Source organism: Bos taurus, chromosome 29, assembly GCF_002263795.3.
Source record: "Bos taurus isolate L1 Dominette 01449 registration number 42190680 breed Hereford chromosome 29, ARS-UCD2.0, whole genome shotgun sequence".
Taxonomy (NCBI): domain Eukaryota; kingdom Metazoa; phylum Chordata; class Mammalia; order Artiodactyla; family Bovidae; genus Bos; species Bos taurus.
Genome location: NC_037356.1, coordinates 39,718,254 through 39,741,662, shown reverse-complemented (window position 1 = coordinate 39,741,662; position 23,409 = coordinate 39,718,254). Strand labels below are relative to the sequence as shown.

At 46.4% G+C, this 23,409-nt stretch overlaps 1 protein-coding gene and 1 long non-coding RNA gene across 2 annotated transcripts; one reads left to right on the top strand and one right to left on the bottom strand.

The window, feature by feature from the left end:
• Window positions 1–805: 805 nt before the first annotated feature.
• On the top strand, window positions 806–7,201 carry LOC132344201 (uncharacterized). The gene is made up of 3 exons (XR_009493361.1): window positions 806–1,495; window positions 1,890–2,098; window positions 4,103–7,201. It is a non-coding gene; the product is annotated as an uncharacterized lncRNA (long non-coding RNA).
• PAG8 (pregnancy-associated glycoprotein 8) lies at window positions 5,115–15,377 on the bottom strand. Its single transcript, NM_176619.3, is given in 9 exon segments — window positions 5,115–5,432; window positions 8,145–8,243; window positions 8,331–8,475; window positions 10,235–10,351; window positions 11,268–11,467; window positions 12,709–12,827; window positions 12,918–13,035; window positions 14,033–14,183; window positions 15,275–15,377. Coding segments are annotated over 9 exon segments (1,164 nt in total). The 5' UTR covers window positions 15,328–15,377; the 3' UTR covers window positions 5,115–5,270.
• Window positions 15,378–23,409: the final 8,032 nt, after the last annotated feature.

Below are 23,409 nucleotides of genomic sequence, written 5' to 3'. Positions count from 1 at the left end.
ATTTACTGAACATCTACGATGTCCTAGGTTCTAGTGGAAGCACTGGAGATTCATCAAGGATCAAGACAAACCCAAATCACTGTCCTTGTGTCTCCAGGGAAGGAGACAGATAATTAAAGCTAGAGAAATGATACAGTGTGTGAAGTGGTGATGCTGGAGGAAAGTGAAAGCAAGGGAGAGGGCAGGGAGGGTTAGCATTTTAAATAGAGGAGGGGTCATTTCTCTATTGATTTGAAGGAGGTGAAGAAGGGAGAGTGAGTGTGTCTGTGACCTGAGATTCAGGCTGTACATTTCTTTATTCGGGCATAGTCCACACTCACCACCTAGAGAGCTAGGAGCTGATTCCTTCCTGGTGATAATTTCCTTGATGTTAGAATCTAAGGTGGTTTCTAACATTTTACTGCTGCTGCTAAGTCGCTTCAGTTGTGTCCGACTCTGTGCGACCCCACAGACGGCAGCCCACCAGGCTCCCCCGTCCCTGGGATTCTCCAGGCAAGAACACTGGAGTGGGTTGCCATTTCCTTCTCCAGTGCATAAAAGTGAAAAGTGAAAAGTGAAAGCGAAGTCACTCAGTCGTGTACGACTCTTAGCGACCCCATGGACTGTGGCTCACCAGGGTCCTCTGTCCATGGGATTTTACAGGGAAGAGAACTGGAATGGGGTGCCATGAACTTTTTACTAGTATATATCAAATCCTTGGGACAATATTTATAGTTAATAAATCATTTATAGATAAATATATATACTTGGAATCCATTTGTCAAAGTGTGATTATCAGGTCTAAAAGTGGGAGTGCTGATGGGAATGACTTCATATTGCTAAATAGCTCTTCCAAGTAGATGAAATCAACCGGCAGGTTTCCCAGCAGAGAGGTCAGAGCGGGTGAAACGTGCTTGCAATATCCACCATGGCCACTAGATGTCAGTCCTTCACCATCTGTTGCAGGATGGCTTTTTCTATGGGACTCAATATCGACTGAACGACTTCACTTTCACTTTTCACTTTCATGCATTGGAGAAGGAAATGGCAACCCACTCCAGTGTTCTTGCCTGGAGAATCCCAGGGACGGGGGAGCCTGGTGGGCTGCCGTCTGTGGGGTCGCACAGAGTCGGACACGACTGAAGCGACTTAGCAGCAGCAGTAGCAGCAGCAGCAATAGGCTCCAGCAGCCAACTCCAGCAAAGAAACGGTCCCCTCTTTGTCGGAAGGCTCTGTATTTTATAGAATAATGCTTAACTTTCTTCTGATCATAAATGCCATTCCTGAAGGAACTAAGAAAAGCATAAGGGGAAACATTTTCCGAATTGCTACCACCTTGATATAAATCATTGTTATACACGTTCGGTCTTTGTCTAGTGTTAACAGTGAAATATAGTAACAGCTCATTCTACTGTGTTTCAGGCGCTGTTCTAAAGGCTTTCCGTAGATTAATTAACTTCATCCTCACTATAGCTCTACAAGTTTGAGGATTATTCTTTCCTGTTTATATATATATGTGAGTATATATATGTATGTATATAACTATCTGATTGAGATGTATTTCAAATGTCATAAATTCTATCATTCACAGTGTACAGCTTAGTGATTTTTCATATATTCATGGAGTTATGTAGCCATCATCATGGCTTAAATTTAGAACATTTCAACACTCCAGAAAGAAGCAATGTACAAATTAGCAGTCAGCCTCTGCTCCCTTCCCTTCAGTTAGAAAGGACTATTCATTTTTAATTGTTTTAATTGGAGTATCATTGCTTTACTAACAATTATGTTACGTTACTAACATAACATAATGTTGTGTTAGTTTCTGCTGTACAACAACACGAATCAGCTGTATGTATACATAAGACTTTTCATTTTTTAAAAGGTATTTGTTTCTTTATTTATTGTAGCAATAGGAGAAGAAGGGAGCGACAGAGAATGAAATGATTGGATGGCATCACTGAATCAAAGGACATGAGTTTGAGTAAACTCCGGGAGATAGTGAAGGACAGGGAAGTCTGGCGTGCTGCAGTTCATGGGGTCACAGAATTGGACACGACTTAATGACTTAGCAACAATAACAAACATTTAACATGAGATCCTTTGCCTTAACAGAAAGGTAAGTGCACAATACAGTATTGGTAATGATAGGCATTAGGCTGTATATCAGATCTCTACTTATGTATACTTATGTATACTTATGTATATCTCTATCTCAACTTACTTATGTTGTGTAGCTGAAACTTCATACCATTTGAATAGCAGCTCCTCATTTCCTCCTCTCCTTAACCCCTGACAACCACCATTTGACTCTCTGCTGCTATGAATTTGACTATTTTAGAAAACTTATATGGGTGGAATCATACTGTGTTCATCCTTCTGTGACTGGCTTCTCTCACTTCCCATAACATCCTCCAGGTTCATTTAACTTGTTGAAAATGGCAGGATTTCCTCCTTTTAAAAAGGCTGAATAATATCTATTGTTTGTCTCTACCACGTTTTCTTTATTCATCCAACTGTTGATGGATCCAGGCTGTTTCTGCATCTCGGCTATTGTGGGAAGCACTGCAGTGTACACGGGAGGACAAATGTCCTTTGAGATCATGATTATAATTTTTTTTTTTGGAATAAATACCCAAGCGTGGCATTGCTGGATCAAATACTGATTTACAAAAAATTTCCTTTTGGAAAAACCTCAATTCTGTTTTGCAGCAGTTGCACCATTTCACATGCCCACCGTTGGTGTACAGGGTTCCACATCCTCATTGTGCTACCTTTCGAGTTTTGATAATGACCATCCTCATAGATGTGAGATAGTACCTCATGGTCATTTGACTGGGGTTTCCTGATGATTAGTGAAGAAGGAACAATCCCTACCCCCAAATATACAGAATAGGAAACTGATTTCCAGGGATGAATTTATTAAGGTCACAACTAGTAGGTCTCAGAGGTGGGATTTGAGCCCAGGCAGAAAAGCCGCAGGATATACATGCCTGGCGAGGATGCTGCACTGTCTTCCACGTGCTCTGCAAGCCTGGGATCATGCTGTTTTGTATTCTGTTCTTTTCTCTCAGTGTCCTACTGGAAGAATTTCTCTTAACATTGAATACTATTTTCAGGCAGTTGGTTGCATGATGGCCTGTCTATGCTGTGGACACTCTATGTTGAATGGACCTTGGAATATCCCAGTGTTTCCCTTTTGTAAGAGACTCAGAGGAATTCTTTCTTGCTCCTTTATGTTTGTGGGTGCTTCTGATCATAGAAGTGAAAGTCGCTCAGTCGTGTCCGACTCTTGCAATCCCTTGGACTATACAGTCCACGGAATTCTCCAGGCCAGAGTACTGGAGTGGTTTTTCTCTTCTCCAGGGGATCTTCCCAGCCCAGGGATCAAACTCATGTCTCCCACATAGAAGGCGGATTCTTTATCAGCTGAGCCACAGGGGAAGCCCAATGGCTTTACATAAATGTTAGAAGCAAAATTTCTTGGACAAAAGGCCACAGGTATATTTAGGACAAATCGTCTCCAAAAAGATTGAACAAATTTACACTCTTAGTAGAAGTGTTCATGACCTATCTTTTTCTTGTTGTTTGTGTTTTTTTTTTTTTGACCTTTTCTTTCACCAAAGTCTAATAATCTATGGTCTACAATTTGTAAAGGATAAAAGTGGAGGTTGGGGGAAGATAGTTGCTTTGAAGATCAGAATTCATCCTCAAGTTGGTGGCGCAGGCTGCAAATACAGAACCTTAAGATCAGGAGGCTCATTAACAGACTCCAGCTCCAGCCCTGGTCTTAGGCTGATCTAGGGGAGCAAAGCCTGACCTTCTCCAGTTGATACTATGCAGTAGCCGTGCTGAGACCATGCATGTGTTCTGACATGGATGACGCAATGTGTCCCTGAGAAGTATCTACTAATTCACCCATTCATTTACTCAACATGCATTACCTGAGGGCCTGCTATGTGCCTGTCACCAGTGCTGGAGCCAGAAGATTGGAGAAGACTTCTTTTCATCTGTACAATGGGGGTTATGCCTTGCAGGGACTCCCTGGGGGTCAGTAAGATTTAGCGTCTGTAATTAACCTGAGTTATTATTCTAACTTTTGTTGGTGGTTTCTCATTGACAGAATTGTTGCTTATGGTTCCATGAAGACCACCTGGAAAATGAGTTGGAGTGACTGTTCACTTGAGTCTTCATTTAGCTCACTTCATGAGATTTACTGTTAAAAAAAAGAACCACCAGTTTTACACTCACCTCTTCCCCATTTATCAGCTTTGGTAGCCAGTCTGCTTTCATTCCCCTCAAGCCAGTCATAATCCCGCATCACCTCAAAGGAGCCAGGCACAAGTGCCCGTGGACATATGGCCGATCTGCACACAGATGGTAACTGCAGGGTTTACGGGTGTGTTTCAGGGTTGGGGGGACAAGCCAGAAGGCAGTGCCCGTCCCCTTGTCCCATGCCAGCCATTTCCCATCTCCCTGAAGAGGAAGCTCTTTACTCCTGTGGTCTCCCACCTACACCTCTGCTGTTTTCTGCATCTGTGAGATGGTCTAGAACATCCCCCTGTCACTTCTTTGGGCTGCCTTTCCCCAGTTTCAACCACGTTCTTCTGTAGAAATCTGTCAATCATGTTTGCTGTGGGGGCAGGGCCACATGATCAACTGAGCCAAGCATAGGACCCCATGCCCCTGCCAGGATGGTTGGTCCGGTGCTGGACACATGCTCTGATGTGGCCTATTCAGAGCCCTCCCTGGAACCCTGGTGTCTTCTGAGCTTCTTTCCTTACTGGTTAGTCGTCTTAGACAGATAAAACCCTGGGGCAGGCAGCTTCAGACTCCCTCACTAGATGTAGAGGCCTGAAGGAAGAAAGCTGTCAGGTAAGAGAATCAATGATGAGAGAAGAGAAACAGCCAGGGGGAGAAAGAGTGAGCTGATGACTTCTGATTCCTTGGGTCCAGTCTCTGAGATCTTTAGATCTCTGGTTCCTGCATCCCAGACCCTCAATGTCCTTCCAATAAGTCTCCCCTTTTCTTGAAGCCAGTTGGAGTTGGGCTCCTCTGACTTGTGGTTGAGGCTTGATTCTATATCCTGCTGCGTTATGATGCATATCCCAGACCCAAAGAGAGGCACCCATTCGTATCAGCACCATTGAGATGAATCTTTTATTCTTTACTGAGAATACGGCTTTGCAGAGCATCAGGCATAGTTCACCAGCATCCCTGGGTGGGATGGCCCTGCATGTGAGTGAGTGTGTGTTTGTCTGGCCCTGATTGATTCCTGTAGCAGCCCGAATTTATGCTGCAGGAGCCAGGCCAATCCTGTTATTTCCTCGGTCATAAACTGAAAAATACAGCCTCAGGAAGACATCACCCAGGATCCAGGTCTCCGAGGTTCCCAAATTTTTCAAGATCTCTGTGCCCCCTTGAAAGCTGATAAAGCAGATCCTTTCAGAAAACTGGGGGAGACAGAAATACACACCAGTCAGCCTGAGCCCTTACCTGTCACCCCCCTCAATATCCAGAGCAGACAGCTTTTCCATTTTCCTTTGGGAAGAATCAAGTGTTTCTCTGAGCAACTGCAGAAGTGGGGGTACAGGAACAAGAAGGGCCGAAACATATGGTTGTCCCGACAGGGGGCTGGGGAGGGGAGGATTGGGAGTTTGGATTATCGGATGCTAACTAATATATGTGTGCTTAGTTGCTCAATTGTGTCCAACTCTTGTGACCCCATAGACTGTAGCCTGCCAGGCTCCTCTGTCCATGGGATTCTCCAGGCAAGAATATTGGAGTGGGTTGCCATTTCCTTCTCTGGGGGATTTTCCTGACCCAGAAATCAAACCCAGGTCTCCTGCATTGCAGGTAGACTCTTTATTGATTGAACTATGAGGGAAGCCCACAGTTAAACAACAAAGTCCTACTGTATGGCACAAGAAACTGTTCAGTAACCTGTGATAAACTGTAACAGAAAAAAATATGAAGAAGAGTATGGATATACTTGTATATATATAAAGCTGAGTGACTTTGATGTATAATGGAAATTAACACAACATTGTAAATCAGCTGTATTTCAATGCATGTGTGTTAGTTGCTCAGCTGTGTATGACTCTGCGACCCCACAGACTGTAGCCCTCCAGGCTCCTCTGTCCTTGTGATTCTCCAGGCAAGAATACTGGAGCGGGTAGCCATTCCCTTCTCCAGGGGATCGTCCCAACCCAGGGATCAAACCTGGGTCTCCTGCACTGCAAACAGGCTCCATACTATCTGAGCCACCAGGGAAGCTCAATACTTCAATAAATTTTATTTAAAAGGTACAAGAATGGCCTGTAGTTCCCCTCACACTCTAAGTTTCCTTCATTATGACCCCAATCGCTGTTTTCTCTGCAGAGAATGGCTGTTCTTCTCCCCATTCCCCACAACCTATTCTTTTTCTAAAAATTTTAAAATTTTGAATTGGAGTACTGTGGTGTTGGAGAAGACTCTTGAGAGTCCCTTGGACTGCAAGGAGATCCAACCAGTCCATTCTGAAGGAGATCAGCCCTGGGATTTCTTTGGAAGGAATGATGCTAAAGCTGAAACTCCAGTTCTTTGGCCACCTCATGCGAAGAGTTGACTCATTGGAAAAGACTCTGATGCTGGGAGGGATTGAGGGCAGGAGGAGAAGGGGATGACAGAGAATGAGATGGCTGGATGGCATCACCGACTCAATGGACGTGAGTCTGAGTGAACTCTGGGAGTTGGTGATGGACAGGGAGGCCTGGCATGCCGCGATTCATGGGGTCGCAAAGAGTCGGACACAACTGAGCGACTGAACTGAACTGAATTAACATTATTGTGATAGTTTCAGATGGACTGCAAAGGGACTCAGCCATACACATACATATATCCATTCTCCTCCAAACTCCCCTCCCAACCAGGCTGCCACATAATACCAAGCAGAGTTCCCTGTGCTACACAGTAAGTTGTTTTTGGTTATCCATTTTAAATATAGCAGTGCCCACAACTGGTTATTTATACCGTGCTAAAACCTTCTAGGGCTTCCCTGGTGGCTCAGTGGTAAAGAATCAGCTTGCAATGCCGGAGACTTAAGAGACATTGGTTCGATTTCTGGGTCGAGAAGATCTCCTGGGGGATACCATGGCAACCCATTCCAGTATTCTTGCCTAGAGAATCCCCATGGACAGAGGAGCCTGCCGGGCTATGATCTATAGGGTGGCAGAGTTGGACACAATTGAAGCGACATAGCACACACACAGACCCTCTAGGAAGCCTTCCTGACCCACATTCACCCTCCCTGGATACTCCAGGCTGGCTTGGGTGACTTACCCTGGTGCTCCTCCGGTCTGCAGCTCTCATCACCCCTAATCTGTCCCCAGCTCCCCTTTGCACAGCCCCTGAGGGTTCCATTTGCACATAATCCAGTGTAGATTCTACTTGACCAAGCAGACCTCCTCATGCCTCTATGAGGCTGGGGGTTTAGAATTACTGCAATTCCCTCTCTTCCTCAAAGCCTTCTTTGAGCCCATCAGCTTGCCCTGAACTCCCATAGGGAGCTGACATTAAGTCTTAACCCTGTGCTGGGGCTGTGCAGTCACTGTGCTCCCTTTATTCACCTTAGCATCCAACCTTCCCCACAGAGTGGTCTGGTACCCCAACTCACAGAGGGGGCGCTGTGAGTGCAAGGGGAAGCTGCAGCCAAGGACTAGGGTGACCATGTAATTTATCATCCCAACCTGCACACTTTTGAGAAGGGAAGAGAGACTGTTAATCACTATACTGGGACAGGAGATGGGGACTGTTTCCAGCCAAACCCTCCCTTGTCACTTGGCTTATTTCAGGGATTACTAGAATTGACTTTCTGTATTCATGCATCTGAGGGCACTGGTTGAACTGAGGCTTTGTGAGGCAGAGGCCCTTAGTGTTCCCCTCTCCTTGTGCCAGGCATGATGCCAGCAAGGGATGGTGTCTCCACGTTTATTTCAGGAGGATGAATGTCCCAGACTGCCCTCTACTCTCACGTGGTTGGTTTTGTGGGAGGCACTGGCCCAGCCACAGGGGCTCAGTAGCATCTGCAATGGTGTGACCTGGCCTGCAGAGGGCGCCCTCCTCCTAGCAGCAGCCCAAGGGTTCTGTCCCAGTTTGACAGCCAGCCCCCAGCGTTGCCCCCTCACCCTCTGGATGTAGTAGTCAGGGGGCACAGGGTAGACGATGCCGTTGATGGTGAGGAGGAGCGTAGGCAGGCTATTGATGGCATCACATGAAAGCATTTGCTGTAAGACAGAGAGGAAGATAGGTGGGCCCAGGAGATCCTAGGTGTGGAGGGAGCCCAGGAGGGAGGCTGTGACGTGATCCTTCACCTCGTCATTCAGGATAGGATTAGGGTTGATGAGCTTCAGGATGTCAGTGACCAGGTGAGTTGGCCCAACCAGCAACGAGGTCCCAGTATCCACAACGGCCTGACATCCTTGGGAACAACCGACCACATTCCCGTTCATGGTCATGCTGAGAGAAAGTGGGACAAAGCAGGCACCAGGTCACTCCGAAGTCTCGCCCACGACTGCCCCCTCCCTGACTGTCCCTGAACAGCCCTTCAGCTCTCGCCCGGACTCTGTTGTCCTTTGTTCTGGTCACATCACCCTTTTGACTTCCTTTCAGTTCTTGAATGTACCAGGTTCTTTCATGTCTCAGGGCCTGGGCACGGGCTGGTCACTCTTCTTAGTCCATCCCCTCTGTCTAGCGAATTTCTGTTCATCTTCCAGGTTCTAGTTTAATTGTCACTTTTCAGGGAAGCCTTCCCCCCAGACTAGATCGGGCTCCCGTCTTGGTTACTCTCTGTAGACACTTCTTCGTGTCTAGCATGTGCTGCTGCTAAGCCGCTTCAGTCGTGTCCGACTCTGTGCAACCCCATAGATGGCAGCCCACCAGCTCCCCCGTCCCTGGGATTCTCCAGGCAAGAACACTGGAGTGGGTTGCCATTTCCTTCTCCAGTGCATAAAAGTGAAAAGTGAAAGTGAAGTCGCTCAGAAGTGTCCGACTCTTTGCGACTCCATGGACTGCAGCCCACCAGGCTCCTCCGTCCATAGGATTTTCCAGGCAAGAGTACTGGAGAGGGGTGCCATCGCCTTCTCTGTACCAAAGTAGTAATTCATTATGTGTGTGAGTCGTTTCACATGCATCTGCCTTAGCAGGTGTATGGGCAAGTTGTATCCTTAGTGCCTCCCTCAGTACCCAGCACATAGCAGATGCATAATGTGTGTCTGTTGGATGAATGAATGAAAAAATGAAAGAGGAACACCCAGAGACCTGTATCTGTCATGTGACCAATAGTAGGTCCACCCACACAGTGAGGTGGGAGGTTCCCCGGGGCAGCAGATGCTTAAAGTGGGGGTGGGGGAGACACAGGCTGCCCTGGGAGCGGGTGTGTCCCATCACCGCCCCCTCACCTGGCTCAGACACTGAGGCCCAGGCCAGAGGAGCATGAGCCAATCCAGGGGACCTCCGAAGGACGGGAAAGCTTTTGTCTGAGGATATCATAGAGAATCCCATTAATTATTGCCCCTTGTTCTCAGGCCACTCCTGAATCCCAGCTTCCTGATTTGGCCACAGCCCCTGCCCGACTGTGTCCTCAGTTTGGGCAGTAAGTACACTGTTTAGGTGGGGTGTCTCTTTTTATGAGTTGCTCTCAGGTCTCAAGATTTCAGCCACCCTCTCTCCACTGCTGGGTAACTTCTCCCTGAGGAGACCAGATTTTCCAGTTTGTCCTGGACTTTTTCTCTATTTCTGCTGACAATTCTGTATCCTGAGGACCCCTTTGGTCCTGGGTGGCCCTGGTCAGTAGGTCATCTTAACACAATCCTGTTCAGGTTGGTGAAATTCCCCCGATCCTCTTTTCACCACACTATAGGGTCCTCTAACCAGGCTCCCCACCTCACAGCACAGGGGTGCAGCCCTCCCCCAGCCCAGGCCTCTCTGGACCCTTTCAGGACCCTGGTCAGAGGGCTGGTCAGGAGCCCTGGGGCGCCTGTGAACTATAGGTGATGTTTGTATCTGTGCTTGTGTGTCTGTGTGTGTGCTTGTGTGTATCTGTGTGCCTGTGTGTGTTTATATGTGTCTCTGTATGTGTTTTTATGTGTGTCTTTGTGGGTGGAGTATATGTCTGTGAGGGACTGAGTGTCTGTGCGTGCCTTTGTATGCGTCTGCCTGTGTTCCTGTGGACGTGTGGGAGCATCACTTGGGGTGATCCTCGGAGGGGGAGACTTACCTGCTCATGGCTACCTGCCAGAAGCGGGCTTGGGTCACTGGGATCCACTGGAGTTTTCCCTTGTGGTAGGTGTGGTCCACCCCGCCAAACATCACCATGCTGATGTTTTCTGGCCGGCTGAAGAGAGAAGGATGAGGGGGGCTCATTGGAGGAGAGAAACGCCAGACACTGAGGGCTGTGCTTCTCCATCCATCAGAGGCACTATTATGGTCCCCATTTTACAGATGCAAAAACTGAGGCTCGGAGGGATTGAGTACCTGACCAAGGTCAGTCACCATCTAATGAGTGTCAGAGAAGAGGTTTGAAGCTGGGCAACCTGGACTGTATCCGACCACCCATCCTTCTGAAGAGGACCAGGTCCCCTCCAGCTACCTGAGTGCTCAGATATACCCTCAGAGGACTTCGTGCTGGAGGGGTCTGGCTTCCTTCTTGTCTAGCCTTTCAGTTTTCATGCAAGTCGAAGCCTGAGGGTGTTATGGCATAGGTTCAGGGTCACCCAGGGCTGGTTTCACTGGCCTGTTCCCTGTGCCATCCATGGGACTCCAGATTCAGCAGGTCCCCCACCTCTTCTCTCCCTGTCTTAAAATTCCTAGTATATTTTGAACACAGGGTCCTATGTTTTCATTTTGCACTGGCTCCTGCAAACTGTGTAGCTGGTCCTGTGTTCCCAGTAAATTGTTAGTGAGGAAGGAACATTCCTGCCATCTCTCTCCTTCCTTCCATATCAAATTCGTCAGCACATCCTGTTGCCTTTTCCTCCAATCCATTTCCTGACACCTTCCATTGCTCTCCCTCTCATCTCCACTGCCTTAGACCAAGCCACTGCTCTTGAGCCCAAGAGCACAGTTATGTTCCAATGAAAGTGTATTTACAAACACCAGTGATGGGGCCAGATGTGACCCTGAGGCTGTAGTTCTCCCGTGTTAGACTATCTATTGTGAAAATTCTGGATCAGGTAGTCTATAATTTTTCATGCAGCTGGCAAGCATTGTATAGCTAATTCGAAGAGAGATCTGGTCTACTTCAGACTTACGAGCTCAAGTAGAAGGCAAAGACTGGCTCAGAAATGACTTCTCGATTCTTCAGGTTGTCGAAGACTGGGGTGGTCCCCTGGATGGCGAGGCTGGGGTAGGCCAAGCCCAGGATGCCATCATAAGGTACTTGTTCCAGGACGCCACTGGACTGATTCTGGCTCAAGCCAAAAATCTGGTTCACGATGACAAGGTTCCCGATCTGTGTGAGAGGAGAGTGTTCCCATATAATGTTTTGGGAAATGGGGCTGATACTGGGCTGGGGAGGAAATATCATTAGCATTGCAGAGAAGAAGTGAGACCTGGCTATGCCCTGGGTTAATATCAGATGGTCAGACCAAGCTGGGACAGGAACTTGGTTTCCATTGGTGTGGGGCTGTGTATTTTAAGAGCATCTACTTCTCACACGTGCAAACGCCATCTGAGTCAAATTGGCTTCATGCCTTCTGTACAGGTCGGGCAACAGGACAGGACTGAATGGTGCCCCCTTGTGGACAAAGCGAGTAGAGAACCGGGTAGCCTTCCCTTTGGCATCACTATGATCTAATGACAGAAAGGGACTGAATTCATTGTAATGTACTGTGAATTATGCATGTGCCCAGAAAGACAGAAGCCCATTATACAATGTCGCTGGCAGGGTTCTTAGGAAAACTCTGCCTGGCAAACAGGCTTTTCAGGGTGTGAACACTTGTGTGTGAGTGCCTGTGCATGTGTGAGAAAGAGAGAGACAGAGAAACACAGGGAGAGCATACTTAGGCACTTAGGGGGAGGCAAGATATAGTTTTCATTAGACTCTCAAAGGCCCCCTAGAGTGAGAATCCATTTATCAGGCCCCTCCCACATCTATGACTCCTGCTTTACCTGCCTGGATACCTGAAATCCTGGGCTGCCCCCAGGGACCCCAGATCAGTTTTAACCTCTTCCCAAATTCCCATGCCTGCTTGAGTCCTGACTGGCCAGCCCAGCTCCACCGCTTACCACATATGTGACCTTGGCCATGCCCTTGCTCTCTGCACCTCAGGTCCCTCACCTGTATCACGAGCTGATCATAGTACCTGCTGTGTGGGTCGCTACCAGATTAAACAAGTTATTACTGTGAACGTGCCTGGTAGAGTTTCTGAGAATATAAAAGCCCGCCTCCCTACTCCCAGCGAAATGAACCTTGGGCTGCTCACAGGCAAAGGAGCTGCAAATCCACCCCCCAAGCCACTGTCTGGGTTAGCCACTGTGGGAGCTTGTGTGTCTGCAGGGACGCCGTCTCCCCAGGCAAAGGCCCTACCCAGCAGGTGACCAGCCACTAGGGGACTTTGGGAAGTGGTCATGTTTGACGGGGCCACAAGGGAAAACTCCAGTGGGTACCTTCCCAGCTGGTCCTGCATCTGTTTTGTAAGCAGTGATCGCTCCCAGGGCCAGCTCTGACTCAGCCCCTGGTTTCCACGTTACCTGAATGGTGTCAGAGCCAAGAACCCCTTTCATGCTCCCAGAGCCGTAGACGAGTTCAATTTTCTGGTTCAAAGGCTGGAAGGTGGTGGACTTCTGAGGGTCGAATCTCTTATGTTTAGCTGCCGATACAAGTGATGGGTATCTGTCAGGTGCCAAGATGGAGAAGAGGGGAGGGGGAGGACAGGATGGGTGGGGGGCTGGGCACTCACAGCAGGAGGGACTTTGGCAGTCGACAGAGGGCACCCACAAGTCAGATGAGCCGGTGTCAAAGTTGACCTGGAACTCTTGAGGAGGTGTTCCAATGGTGATCGTACCAAAGTAGACAGCCTACAGGGGCCGGGGAGAGGAGTTTAGGGCAGACCTGGCTGCCTGGATATCCCCTGATTCCTGGAGTACTGCCTCCCTCTGGGCATCCCAGGTCTCCAGAAATCACTTTCCAACTGCCCCCCGCCCCCCACAGCCTCTGCTCAGACCAGTCCCTTCATTTGAGAAGCTCTGCCGTCTCTTCTTTAAGGCCCAGTCTCAGTGCCTCCTCCTCCAGGTGGCCTTCCTAGGTCACCCCAGGCCACTCCCTCTAAACTCAGACCATGTCCTGTCAACAGCACGCAGATGGCCCTTTCGTTTGACATGTATTTAATCTTTGCCTCTCTCTCAGCCTAGCCTGTGCATTGTTGAAGAAGATAAAGCTCTTTTTTTTTTTTTTGAAAATCACTATAGTGTTAATTTTTTATGATCTCACATGCCTTAGGGGCTCAGTAACATTTTTTAAAATTTAATTTTATTTTTTAACTTTACAATATTGTATTTGCTTTGCCATATATCAGCATGAATCCGTCACAGGTATGCACATGTTCCCCATCCTGAACCCTCCTCCCTCCTTCCTCCCCGTATCATCCCTCTGGGTCGTCCCAGTGCACCAGCCCCTGGTGTCATTCCTGGATCTGTGGAGGGTGAACTTTCTCTGCCTGGGTTTCACATTTGATGCAGTTGGCTTTACCTTTTGATCAGTCATGGCTCACCCTTCATCTGTAACTGAGTGGCTCCCTTTGCTCAGAAAGAACAATTTCTCTCAAATTACTGCCACATCTTTAACACAGAAACGGATGTTTACCTCCCCGCTGGTCATGCCGGACCCAGTCACCACAGACCAAGAGTTGAAGGTGAGAGTGACTTCTCCTCTGGGAACGGGGTCCCTTTCCCCGCGTGTTTCCGCCTCTTGCAGAGGCCCCACCCCAATCCCCCACCTGACACCTCCAGATGAACCCCAGTGCTAGGTCAGACCACCAGGGGGCGCTGTGGAGCACCATCCTCCCAACACCCTCACATTCTGGAAATTCTTCAGTTGGTGAGAAGAGAATTTCTTGTCAGGATCAGAATGCTGGGACAGGCTGTGAGGTTGTTCATCCAAGAAATCTTCCAGCAATTGTTTTTCCCTGATGGCTTCTTGCATGGTCTTCATCTTCGTTAGAGGGATTCTTTCACCGCGCATGGGGAAAAGGAAGCAAGGAAGGGGCAGCCGTCAGTTGTCCCTGTTATGACTGTCATACTTGACATTGTAATGGCACTTTGTAGTTTTTAAGCCTTTTTATGTGCCATCTTTATTATTAGAATGCTGTGCAGAGACCATGGCAAAGACCTAGGTCTGACTATAGGCCCTGTCGTGTAATCTTGGGTAAGCCGTATGACCATTTGGAGTCTCAATTTCTCATTGGTAAAAAGGTGAAACTTAATAATCCCCACCCCCACCCCCCATATGCAATGTTTTGTGTATTAAGTGAGATGATGGATATAATGTTTCTAATATACAGGAAGTCTCAGCAGTGACAGCCATTACCATTGCTGTTGCCATCCCACCGTATCTTTTTCAAAGAATCTCAGGGAGTGACGTAGAAGGGGATCATTATCCTGTTTTTACAGGTGAAGAAAGGAAATGCAGGGAATTTGTGACTTGTTTGTGGTCATACAACTTTGTTAGAGATAAAACAGCATAGAAGTAGCCCTCCTCATCTTCATCCAGGGCGCTAGCAGAAAAGATGGATGAGAGTAAATGTCAGGGGATGGAGAATAAATTAGAGAAATTAAGAGTCTAGAGAAGTAAGGAAGAATCAAAATAGAAAAAAACAAAACAGAGATTTCTGCATGCACAGAGATATCAAGAGATGGTGAGATAAAAAAAGAGAGATACACAGATGAAGACACTGACACATTCACACAGAGGTGGAGAGAGAGCAGAGAGAAGACCTAGAAGCAAATGCAAGAGAAATGCTGTTTCACAGGATCACACATACAGTTGTACAGGTTGTGCACTGAACAATTCCAAGAAGTGCCATTTTTACAAAGGTCATGAGGTGATTGGCACCCGCAGAGTTGTGCAACCCTGCAGGTGTGCCCCAAGACGCCTGGGCCCCACAGTGCCCATGACAAGGGTCTCATCAATAAGTGAGAGCCAGTAAGACTGCCAGAGAATGACTACTTTCTCTTCTTACCCTGGCGGGTGGAAGAATAAGAGGATGACAAGAGAAATCCCCAAAAGAGAGATGATGCCACTAATAGTTCCTGTACTTACTTGACTATGCACTCTGAGAGGGCCACCAGCCCGAGAAGCACAAGCCACTTCATGCTTCTTTCCTGGTTTCAAGTACTCAGGGAATATTGAGTTCTGAGCTTGCAGTGGTGAACAGGAGCTCCTAGTTATATATACTCTGACCTGCCCTAATTTTCCCCTTTAGGCTAATGGTGGATCTGATAAGAAACATGAACCTTTCTGTAAAATCTTTACCTCTCTCAGTCTCTCTGTGTATTCGACTTGGAAAATTCTCAGACTACAGAGAGACTACCGTAATTTCTTCCTTGAGGCTTGGATGGAAGATTAAACTAAACTAAGAGTGGCAAAACTCTTGCCAGCTGGGATACAAAACCCTGCTAATAATGTGATAAAAGTAAATGCTGGGGGCCATGCTAGACATTCGTGATCTCATGTGGTCTTTCTAGACACTTCACGAGATGCGCATGGCTGTGCTCAGTTGGGGAGGAGATTGCTAGGAGGAAGAAAAGGTCAAATGGCAAAGTGAAGACTTTAGGGGCAGCCCAGTGACATCTGAGTGACTAGGTAGAGGGACTTTGGCACAGATCAGGGGCACTTTTGATGCCAATCTGTGTCAAAGATCTAGACTAGAGCAGTATTACAACTGCACGGTTTCAGTATTGGAAGAAATGTCATGCAGGCATCCACAAGATACTATATCATCCAATAAACGTATAAGGAGAGCCCTGTGTGCTGGGGTCTGGCTAGGATGCTGAAAAGCCAAAGTCGTACAAGACACAGGCGGTCCGTATCCTCAGGGGCTAGCGGTCTAGGGCAGTTCTCACAAACTCGTGGCCCAGGAGGCAAGAGAAATGATGGAAGGGTGGGTGGGCATCCTGGACACGGGGCATCATGGGCCCTACCACTGGGGCAACCTCTCCTCAGCTCCAACCAGAGGCTGCCATGCTGGAAAGCTGGCCAAGTTTTCAAGAGAAGTCAGAAGTCTGGGTATTTATGTACAATCTCTTTATTTTAAATGTTAGCAACTTATCTTTTTTTTTTTTTTTTCCAAAAAACAATTCCCCAACAAATGTGTTCTGGATTCAGCCTGGGGGCTGTGCAGTTCTTTATGTCTGGCTTAGAGGTGGGGATAGAGAGGGGACAGGGAGGGGGTTCAATTGAATCTGGTTGATTGCATATGGGTGTGAATGCATATTAAACATGTTAATTTTCCTTCTACTTGTAAAAAAAGAATAGCAGGGTCATATAAACCATGAATTTAATATTGTACATTTGCTGAGGAGAAATGGGTTGAATTCTGATGTAATTCACCAATAGTGTCCGTGCCTGGAAACATTTTGTCTGCTAAACCAAACGTTTGTTGTTGTTGTTCAGTGGTTCAGTATTTGCGACCCCATGGACTGCAGCATGGCCTCCCTGTCCATCACCATCTCCTGAAGCTTGCTGAAACTCATGTCCATTGAGTCAGTGATGCCATCCGATCATCTCATCCTCTGTAGTTCTCTTCTCCTGCCTTCAATCTTTCCCATGATCAAGGCCTTTTCTAATGAGTCCATTCTTCATATCAGGTGGCCAAAGTACTGGAGCTTCAGCTTCAGCATCAGTCCTTCCATAAATATTCAGGATTGATTTCCTTCAAGATTGACTAGTTTGATCTCCTTGCAATCCAAAGGAAGCTCAAGAGTCTTCTCTAACACCACAGTTCAAAAACATCAATTCTTCAGTGCTCAGCCTTCTTTATGGTTCAACTCTCACATCCATACATGACCACTGGAAAAACCATAGCGTTGACTATACAGACCTTTGTCAGCAAAGTAATGTCTCTGCTTTTTAATATGCTATGCCAAACATACATACAACCAAACACATGAAGAGTTAATTTTGAAGTGTCTTATCTATCAAAGAAGACAAAAAAAAGAAAAAAACCACTCACTCAGGGCTCTTGCTCAGCCTGAGATGAACAGTTCAGCTCATTTGCCCAGTCATGTTCGGCTCTTTGTGACCCTGTAGAGAGATGAACAGGGCTACCTGTTAAAATGTTATTCCAGCTGAAGTAAAGACAATGTTGTTTTACGGCTCCTTCCAGGACTCCCGAGGGCCTGGGTGTTCCTTTGTGAGATCTATGCAAGCTGGTGTCTTGGGTAGAACATTGGGAGGTTCCCTTGTCACCAGGTGTGTAAAGATGGGGTGCTGCGTCTTAACCCTCATTTTTGCACATTTTAAACATTCAGTGGTTCAGTCTATAGAGGGGGTTTGATAGCATCTAGCGAATGATACACACATATGCCCTTTAACTCAGCAGTTCTACTTCTAGGGATCGATCTTAAAGATATACTGACAAAAATACAAAAGCATCATATGCACAAGCTATTCACTACAACACTGCTTGTAAATGCAAAAGATAAGAAACGTACCTGAAGTGACCATCCGCAGGGGACTGTGGAATAAGGCACAGGGCATCCCAATACCGGGGTATGATGTGGGTGGAGGGAGAAGTGGAATGGGTGAGATCTTCAGGGTACACTATTTAGTTTTTTAAAAGAGGGATCAAAAAAGTGCTTTTAGTTTGTTGCTTTTACATACGTATATAAGTCTATTTTCATAAGAAAAAGTGGACGAGTACACCATAAACTACTAAAAATGTAATTTATGGATGAGGAGCAGAGACAGAAGTGATTTTTCTTGTTTTATATTAACTTTGACTTTGCAACCATGTAAATGTGTAACAGAATTAAAAAGTAAACATATCTGTAGAGCTGAGAATAAACTAAGACCAATGAGCCTAACTGTATCGAGTTGGTAACAGAGCTGTTACAGAAAGAAATATTAAGTAACCTTAAACTTCAGAATTTTGACTCTGCGTTCAGAGTGGACTATTTTCAAAGGACAAAGAAACAAAAATAAGCCCCCATATCCAAAACAAAACCAAAATAAAAAACAAAAAGGTAAGGAAATCTGAGACTCTATTCAACACCTTATTGTTGGTGATCGTGCTTCTGTAACTATGAGAGTATCATATGTATGCTCCTGGTTAAAGCAGTGTAGCGTGAACGTCGCTCAGTCGTGTCCGACTCTTTGCGACCCCATGGACTGTACAGTCCAGGGAATTCTTCAGGCAGAATACTGGAGTGGGTAGCCTTTTCCTTCTCCAGGGGATCTTCTCAACCCAGGGATTGAACCCAGGTCTCCCACATTGCAGGCAGATTATTTACTGGCTGAGGTACAAGGGAAGCCCAAAAGCAAGTCAGTAATTAATGCTAATGTTGTTCTGAAACAAGACTTTCTGTGGATAGAGAAACCATTTATTATTGATTATTTTCCTTGTTTTATTTTTTAAATTGAATCTGTACTTCCTGGCTTGGATGCCAGAGAAGCCTAGAAGCAATGGCAACTTGATAACAGTGATTACCCTGAGGCGTAGCGTGTGAGCTCTAAACACCATCTCCTACCATAGGAACCAGAGATTCCTGAAGAGATGGCTGATTTCAGGCCTGGGCCAAGAAATGCACAAGATAAGCCTGGGAATCTTGAAGGACCAGAATGTTGAGGGCCCACAAAGGCCACTAAGAGCTGGACAAAAAGTTTCGGAATCCACACGAAGAGGTCAGAAGTGGGACAATTTTAGCATTACATCAAACTAATGAAACAAGTTAAATATATAAACAGCCAGAAGCTCCAAACACTAGTAGACAACACTTAATTAGTCACCGTGACAGGCTGCTGGGGCACCAGCTCACCTTTCTGGCCACTGAGAAAGGGAAATAATATTTATACTATTTTTTGTTTGTATGAGGTATATTTCATTAACTGCAAACAGTTGAAGGAATTTCTTTTTTAATTGGAACATTCCAGGAATTAAACTCAGGAGTGATAGAATTAAGAAATCACTGTTTTGCAACATCCTCATGAAACAATGGAACTAGGCCAGATCACCAGTGGTTGCTAGAATCATGTGACGAATGATCAAAGGGGAAATTTATAACAGATGCACGAGGTAGCCAACATCAGGACCTGCCACATCTCAGCATCTATCAAATTGGGGCAACTAGAAATTATGGCACCTCTTGAAGTGGTGCCACAGGGAATATATGGAACTACACAGGAAGTATTCCAATGCAATTTGTTGATCTCAAGTCTAGATCTAATTACTAGTGTTGAGCTTTTCTAGTAGTCATGTATGGGTGTGAGAGTCGGACCATAAAGAAGACTGAGCACTGAAGAATTGATGCCTTCTAACTGTGGTGCTAGAGAAGACTCATGAAAGTCCCCTGGACAGTAAGGAGATCAAACCTGTCAATCCTGAAGGAAACCAGCTGTGAATATTCATTGGAAGGACTGATGCTGAAGCTGTAGCTCCAATACTTTGGCCACCTGATGTGAAGAGCTGACTCATTAGAAAAGACCCTGGTGCTGGGAAAGATTGAGGGTGGGAATAGAAGGGAGCAACAGAGGATGAGATGGTTGGATGGCATCACCGACTCAACGGACATGAATTTGAGCAAACTCTGGAAGATAGTGAAGGGCAGGGAAGCCTGACGTGCTCTTGTCCATGGGCTACAGTCTGTGGGCTGTGCATAGTCCATGTTCGCACATAGTCAGACATGACTTAGGCACAGAACAACAACAACTACCAGTTTTCAGGGAAATACATGGATAAAGGTACAGAGAAGCTATTCTCTAAATTAGTGGTCCCCAGCTTTTTGGGCACTAGGGACTGGTGTCCTGGAAGACAATTTTTCTATAGATAGGGGTTGTGAATGTGGTTACTGGATGATTCAAAGGTATTATATTTATTGTGCATGCATTTCTATTATTATTACATTGTGATGTATAATGAAATAATTATACAAGTCAACATAATGCAGAATCAGTGAAGCCTTGATCTCGTTTTCTTGGAACTAGGCTGTCCCATCGCTGGGTGAAGGCAGAACGATGGGAGCAGCTGTGGATACAAATGAAGCCTCACTCACTGGTCTGCTGCTCACCTCCTGCTGTGCAGCCTGGATCCTAATGGGCTAAGACTGGTATCCGTCTATGGTCCAGGTGCTGTGGACCTCTGCTCTAAACCCAATACATCCTATAAGAAAAATGATCCCACCTCCTTCCACTTTTTAAAAAATAAATGGCATAAAAAGGAGACCACTTTATTTATAGTTTTAGAACAACCAAATGCAACGTATGTGTACATCCTCTAGATCTTGATATGACTGCTTAAAGACATTTTCTTAGAGGATTAGGGAAATTTGAATGTGGATGAGATATTAAATGTTAATTTTATTTGGAACAGATAGCATTTGTGGTTATGTATACTTTGTGAAATAGTCATCTCTTGCTTGAGCTTCCAAGGTGACTCAGTGGTAAAGATGTGCCTGCAACGCAGGAGATGTCGGTTTGAACTCTGGGTGGGAAAGTTGTCCTGGAGAAGGAAATGGCAACCCACTCCAGTATTCTCACCTGGGAAATCCCATGGACAGAGGAGCCTGGTGAGCTACAGTCCATGTCGTCACAAAAGAGTCAGACCAAACAGCAACAATAACAATAATCTCTTCCTTAAAATACTTCAGCAAAAGTGAATACATAGTAAAAAAAAAAAATTAAATGAGGGTCTATAGGAAATGGATGGGGAAACAGTGGAAACAGTGTCAGACTTTATTTTTTGGGACTCCAAAATCACTGCAGATGGTGATTGCAGCCATGAAATTGAAAGACACTTACTTCTTGGAAGAAAAGTTATGACCAACCTAGACAGCATATTAAAAAGGAGAGACAGTACTTTGCCAACAAAGGCCCATCTAGTCAAGGCTATGGCTTTTCCTGCGGTCATGTATGATGTGAGAGTTGCTGTGAAGAAAGCTGAGCGATGAAGAATTGATGCTTTTGAACTGTGGTGTTGGAGAAGACTCTTGAGAGTCCCTTGGACTACAAGGAGATCCAACCAGCCCATCCTAAAGGACATCAGTTCTGGGTGTTCATTGGAAGGACTGATGCTGAAGCTGAAACTCCAATACTTTGGCTACCTCATGCGAAGAGTTAACTCATTGGAAAAGACTCTGATGCTGGGAGGGATTGGGGGCAGGAGGAGAAGGGGACGACAGAGGATGAGATGGCTGGATGGCATCACCGACTCGCTGGACATGAGTTTGGGTAAACTCTGGGAGTTGGTGATGGACAGGGAGGCCTGGCATGCTACAATTCATGAGGTTGCAAAGAGTTGGACATGACTAAGCAACTGAACTGAACTGATTTTGGTTCAAAAAGAATAACAAGCCAGATCTGTGTAGTTGCTATAGATTGAATTGTGTCCACTCCCAAATTCAAATGTTAAGTCCTTAACTCCCAATGTGATGGTATTATGAGGCAGGGCCTTTTAGTTCAGTTCAGTTCAGTTGCTCAGTCATGTCTGACTCTTTGCAACCCCATGGACTGCAGCACACCAGGCCTCCCTGTCCATTACCAACTCCCAGAGTTTACTCAAACTCATGTCCATTGAGTCGGTGATGCCATCCAACCATCTCATCCTCTGTCGTCCCCTTCTCCCCTCACCTTCAATCTTTCCCAGCATCAGGGTCTTTTCAAATGAGTCAGCTCTTCTCATCAGGTGGCCAAAGTATTGGAGTTTTAGCTTCAATGTCAGTTCTTTCAATGAACATTCAGGTCTGATTTCCTTTAGGATGGGCTGGTTGGATCTTCTTGTAGTCCAAGGGACTCTCAAGAGTCTTCTCCAACACCGCAGTTCAAAAGCATCAATTCTTCAGTGCTCAGCTTTCTTTATAAGCTAAGGCAGGGCCTTTGGGAGGTGATTATCTTGAGATGGGATATTGATGGTTGGGCTGTTATGATGGGATTAGCACCTTTATAAGAAGAGCCACCAGAGAACTTCCTCTCCTTTCTCTTTCTCTCTCTCTCTCTCTCTCATTCTCCCTCTCCTTCCTCATTTCCTCCTCCCACTTTCACTCCCTCCCTGTACCCCATCATATTTGAGCACACAGCAAGAAGAGAAATGCCTGGGAGCCTAAAAAGTGTCCCCACCAGAGACCCAACTGGCCCGCACCTTGATCTTGGACTTCTAGTTTCAGTCTCTGAAACCACTCCGACTAAGGAAGTAATGTAGTTATTGATGCTGAATGGTGAAATACAGGTTTCATGATACTATGCATTTTCATTTTTGAGAGGTTTGAAATCTTTTTGTAATGAGAAGTTTTAAAAATATTCATTTTGAAATTCCTGTCTTTAGGGACCAGAAAAGCAGAGTCAAGTAGGTCCCTAGTGGCTCAGTGGTTGGAGAACCACCTGCTTATTATTCCAGCTCTTTTCCTGTCATCTGATCACCATCCCCCACATTCATCAACACCCCCTCACACCTGCACCCCACTCCCCTGCTAAGCTGCTTGGTCATCCAGGTGGAGACTGATGAGCCAGGTCAGGGCCTGGAGGTAGAAGCAAAGAGGACATTTATAAAAGAATGAACTGGGCCTCCCCCTCCCTGGTTCTTCTTCTCTAGTGCCATCTGCAGGTGAGGGATAGGGCCTGGGTAGGCAGGGAGCCAAGGAGAGGGTCTCTGGCCATGTTTGGAAGGGAAGGGAAGAGGAATTCATAACCCAATAACCAAGAGGTGGGCAGCTTGCTCAGGACCCAGGAGGGAAGGAAAAAGCACTGGGCAAAGAATGGTACCTACCAGAGGGCCAGACCCACATGAGTCTTCTGGTTAATCTTGCTGGAGGTCATTTCCTTAGTGCTGGAGTTACTGCTCTGGATATGGAGGGGATAGAGCCATCAGTTCAGATCAGTTCAGTTCAGTTCAGTCGCTCAGTCGTGTCCGACTCTTTGCAACCCCATGAATCGCAGCATGCCAGGCCTCCCTGTCCATCACCATCTCCCGGAGTTCACTCAAACGCACATCCATCGAGCCCGTGATGCCATCCAGCCATCTCATTCTCTGTCGTCCTCTATTCCTCCTGCTCCCAATCCCTCCCAGCATCAGAGTCTTTTCCAATGAGTCAACTCTTCGCATGAGGTGGCCAAAGTACTGGAGTTTCAGCTTTAGCATCATTCCTTCCAAAGAAATCCCAGGGCTGATCTCCTTCAGAATGGACTGGTTGGATCTCCTTGCAGTCCAAGGGACTCTCAAGAGTCTTCTCCAACACCACAGTTCAAAA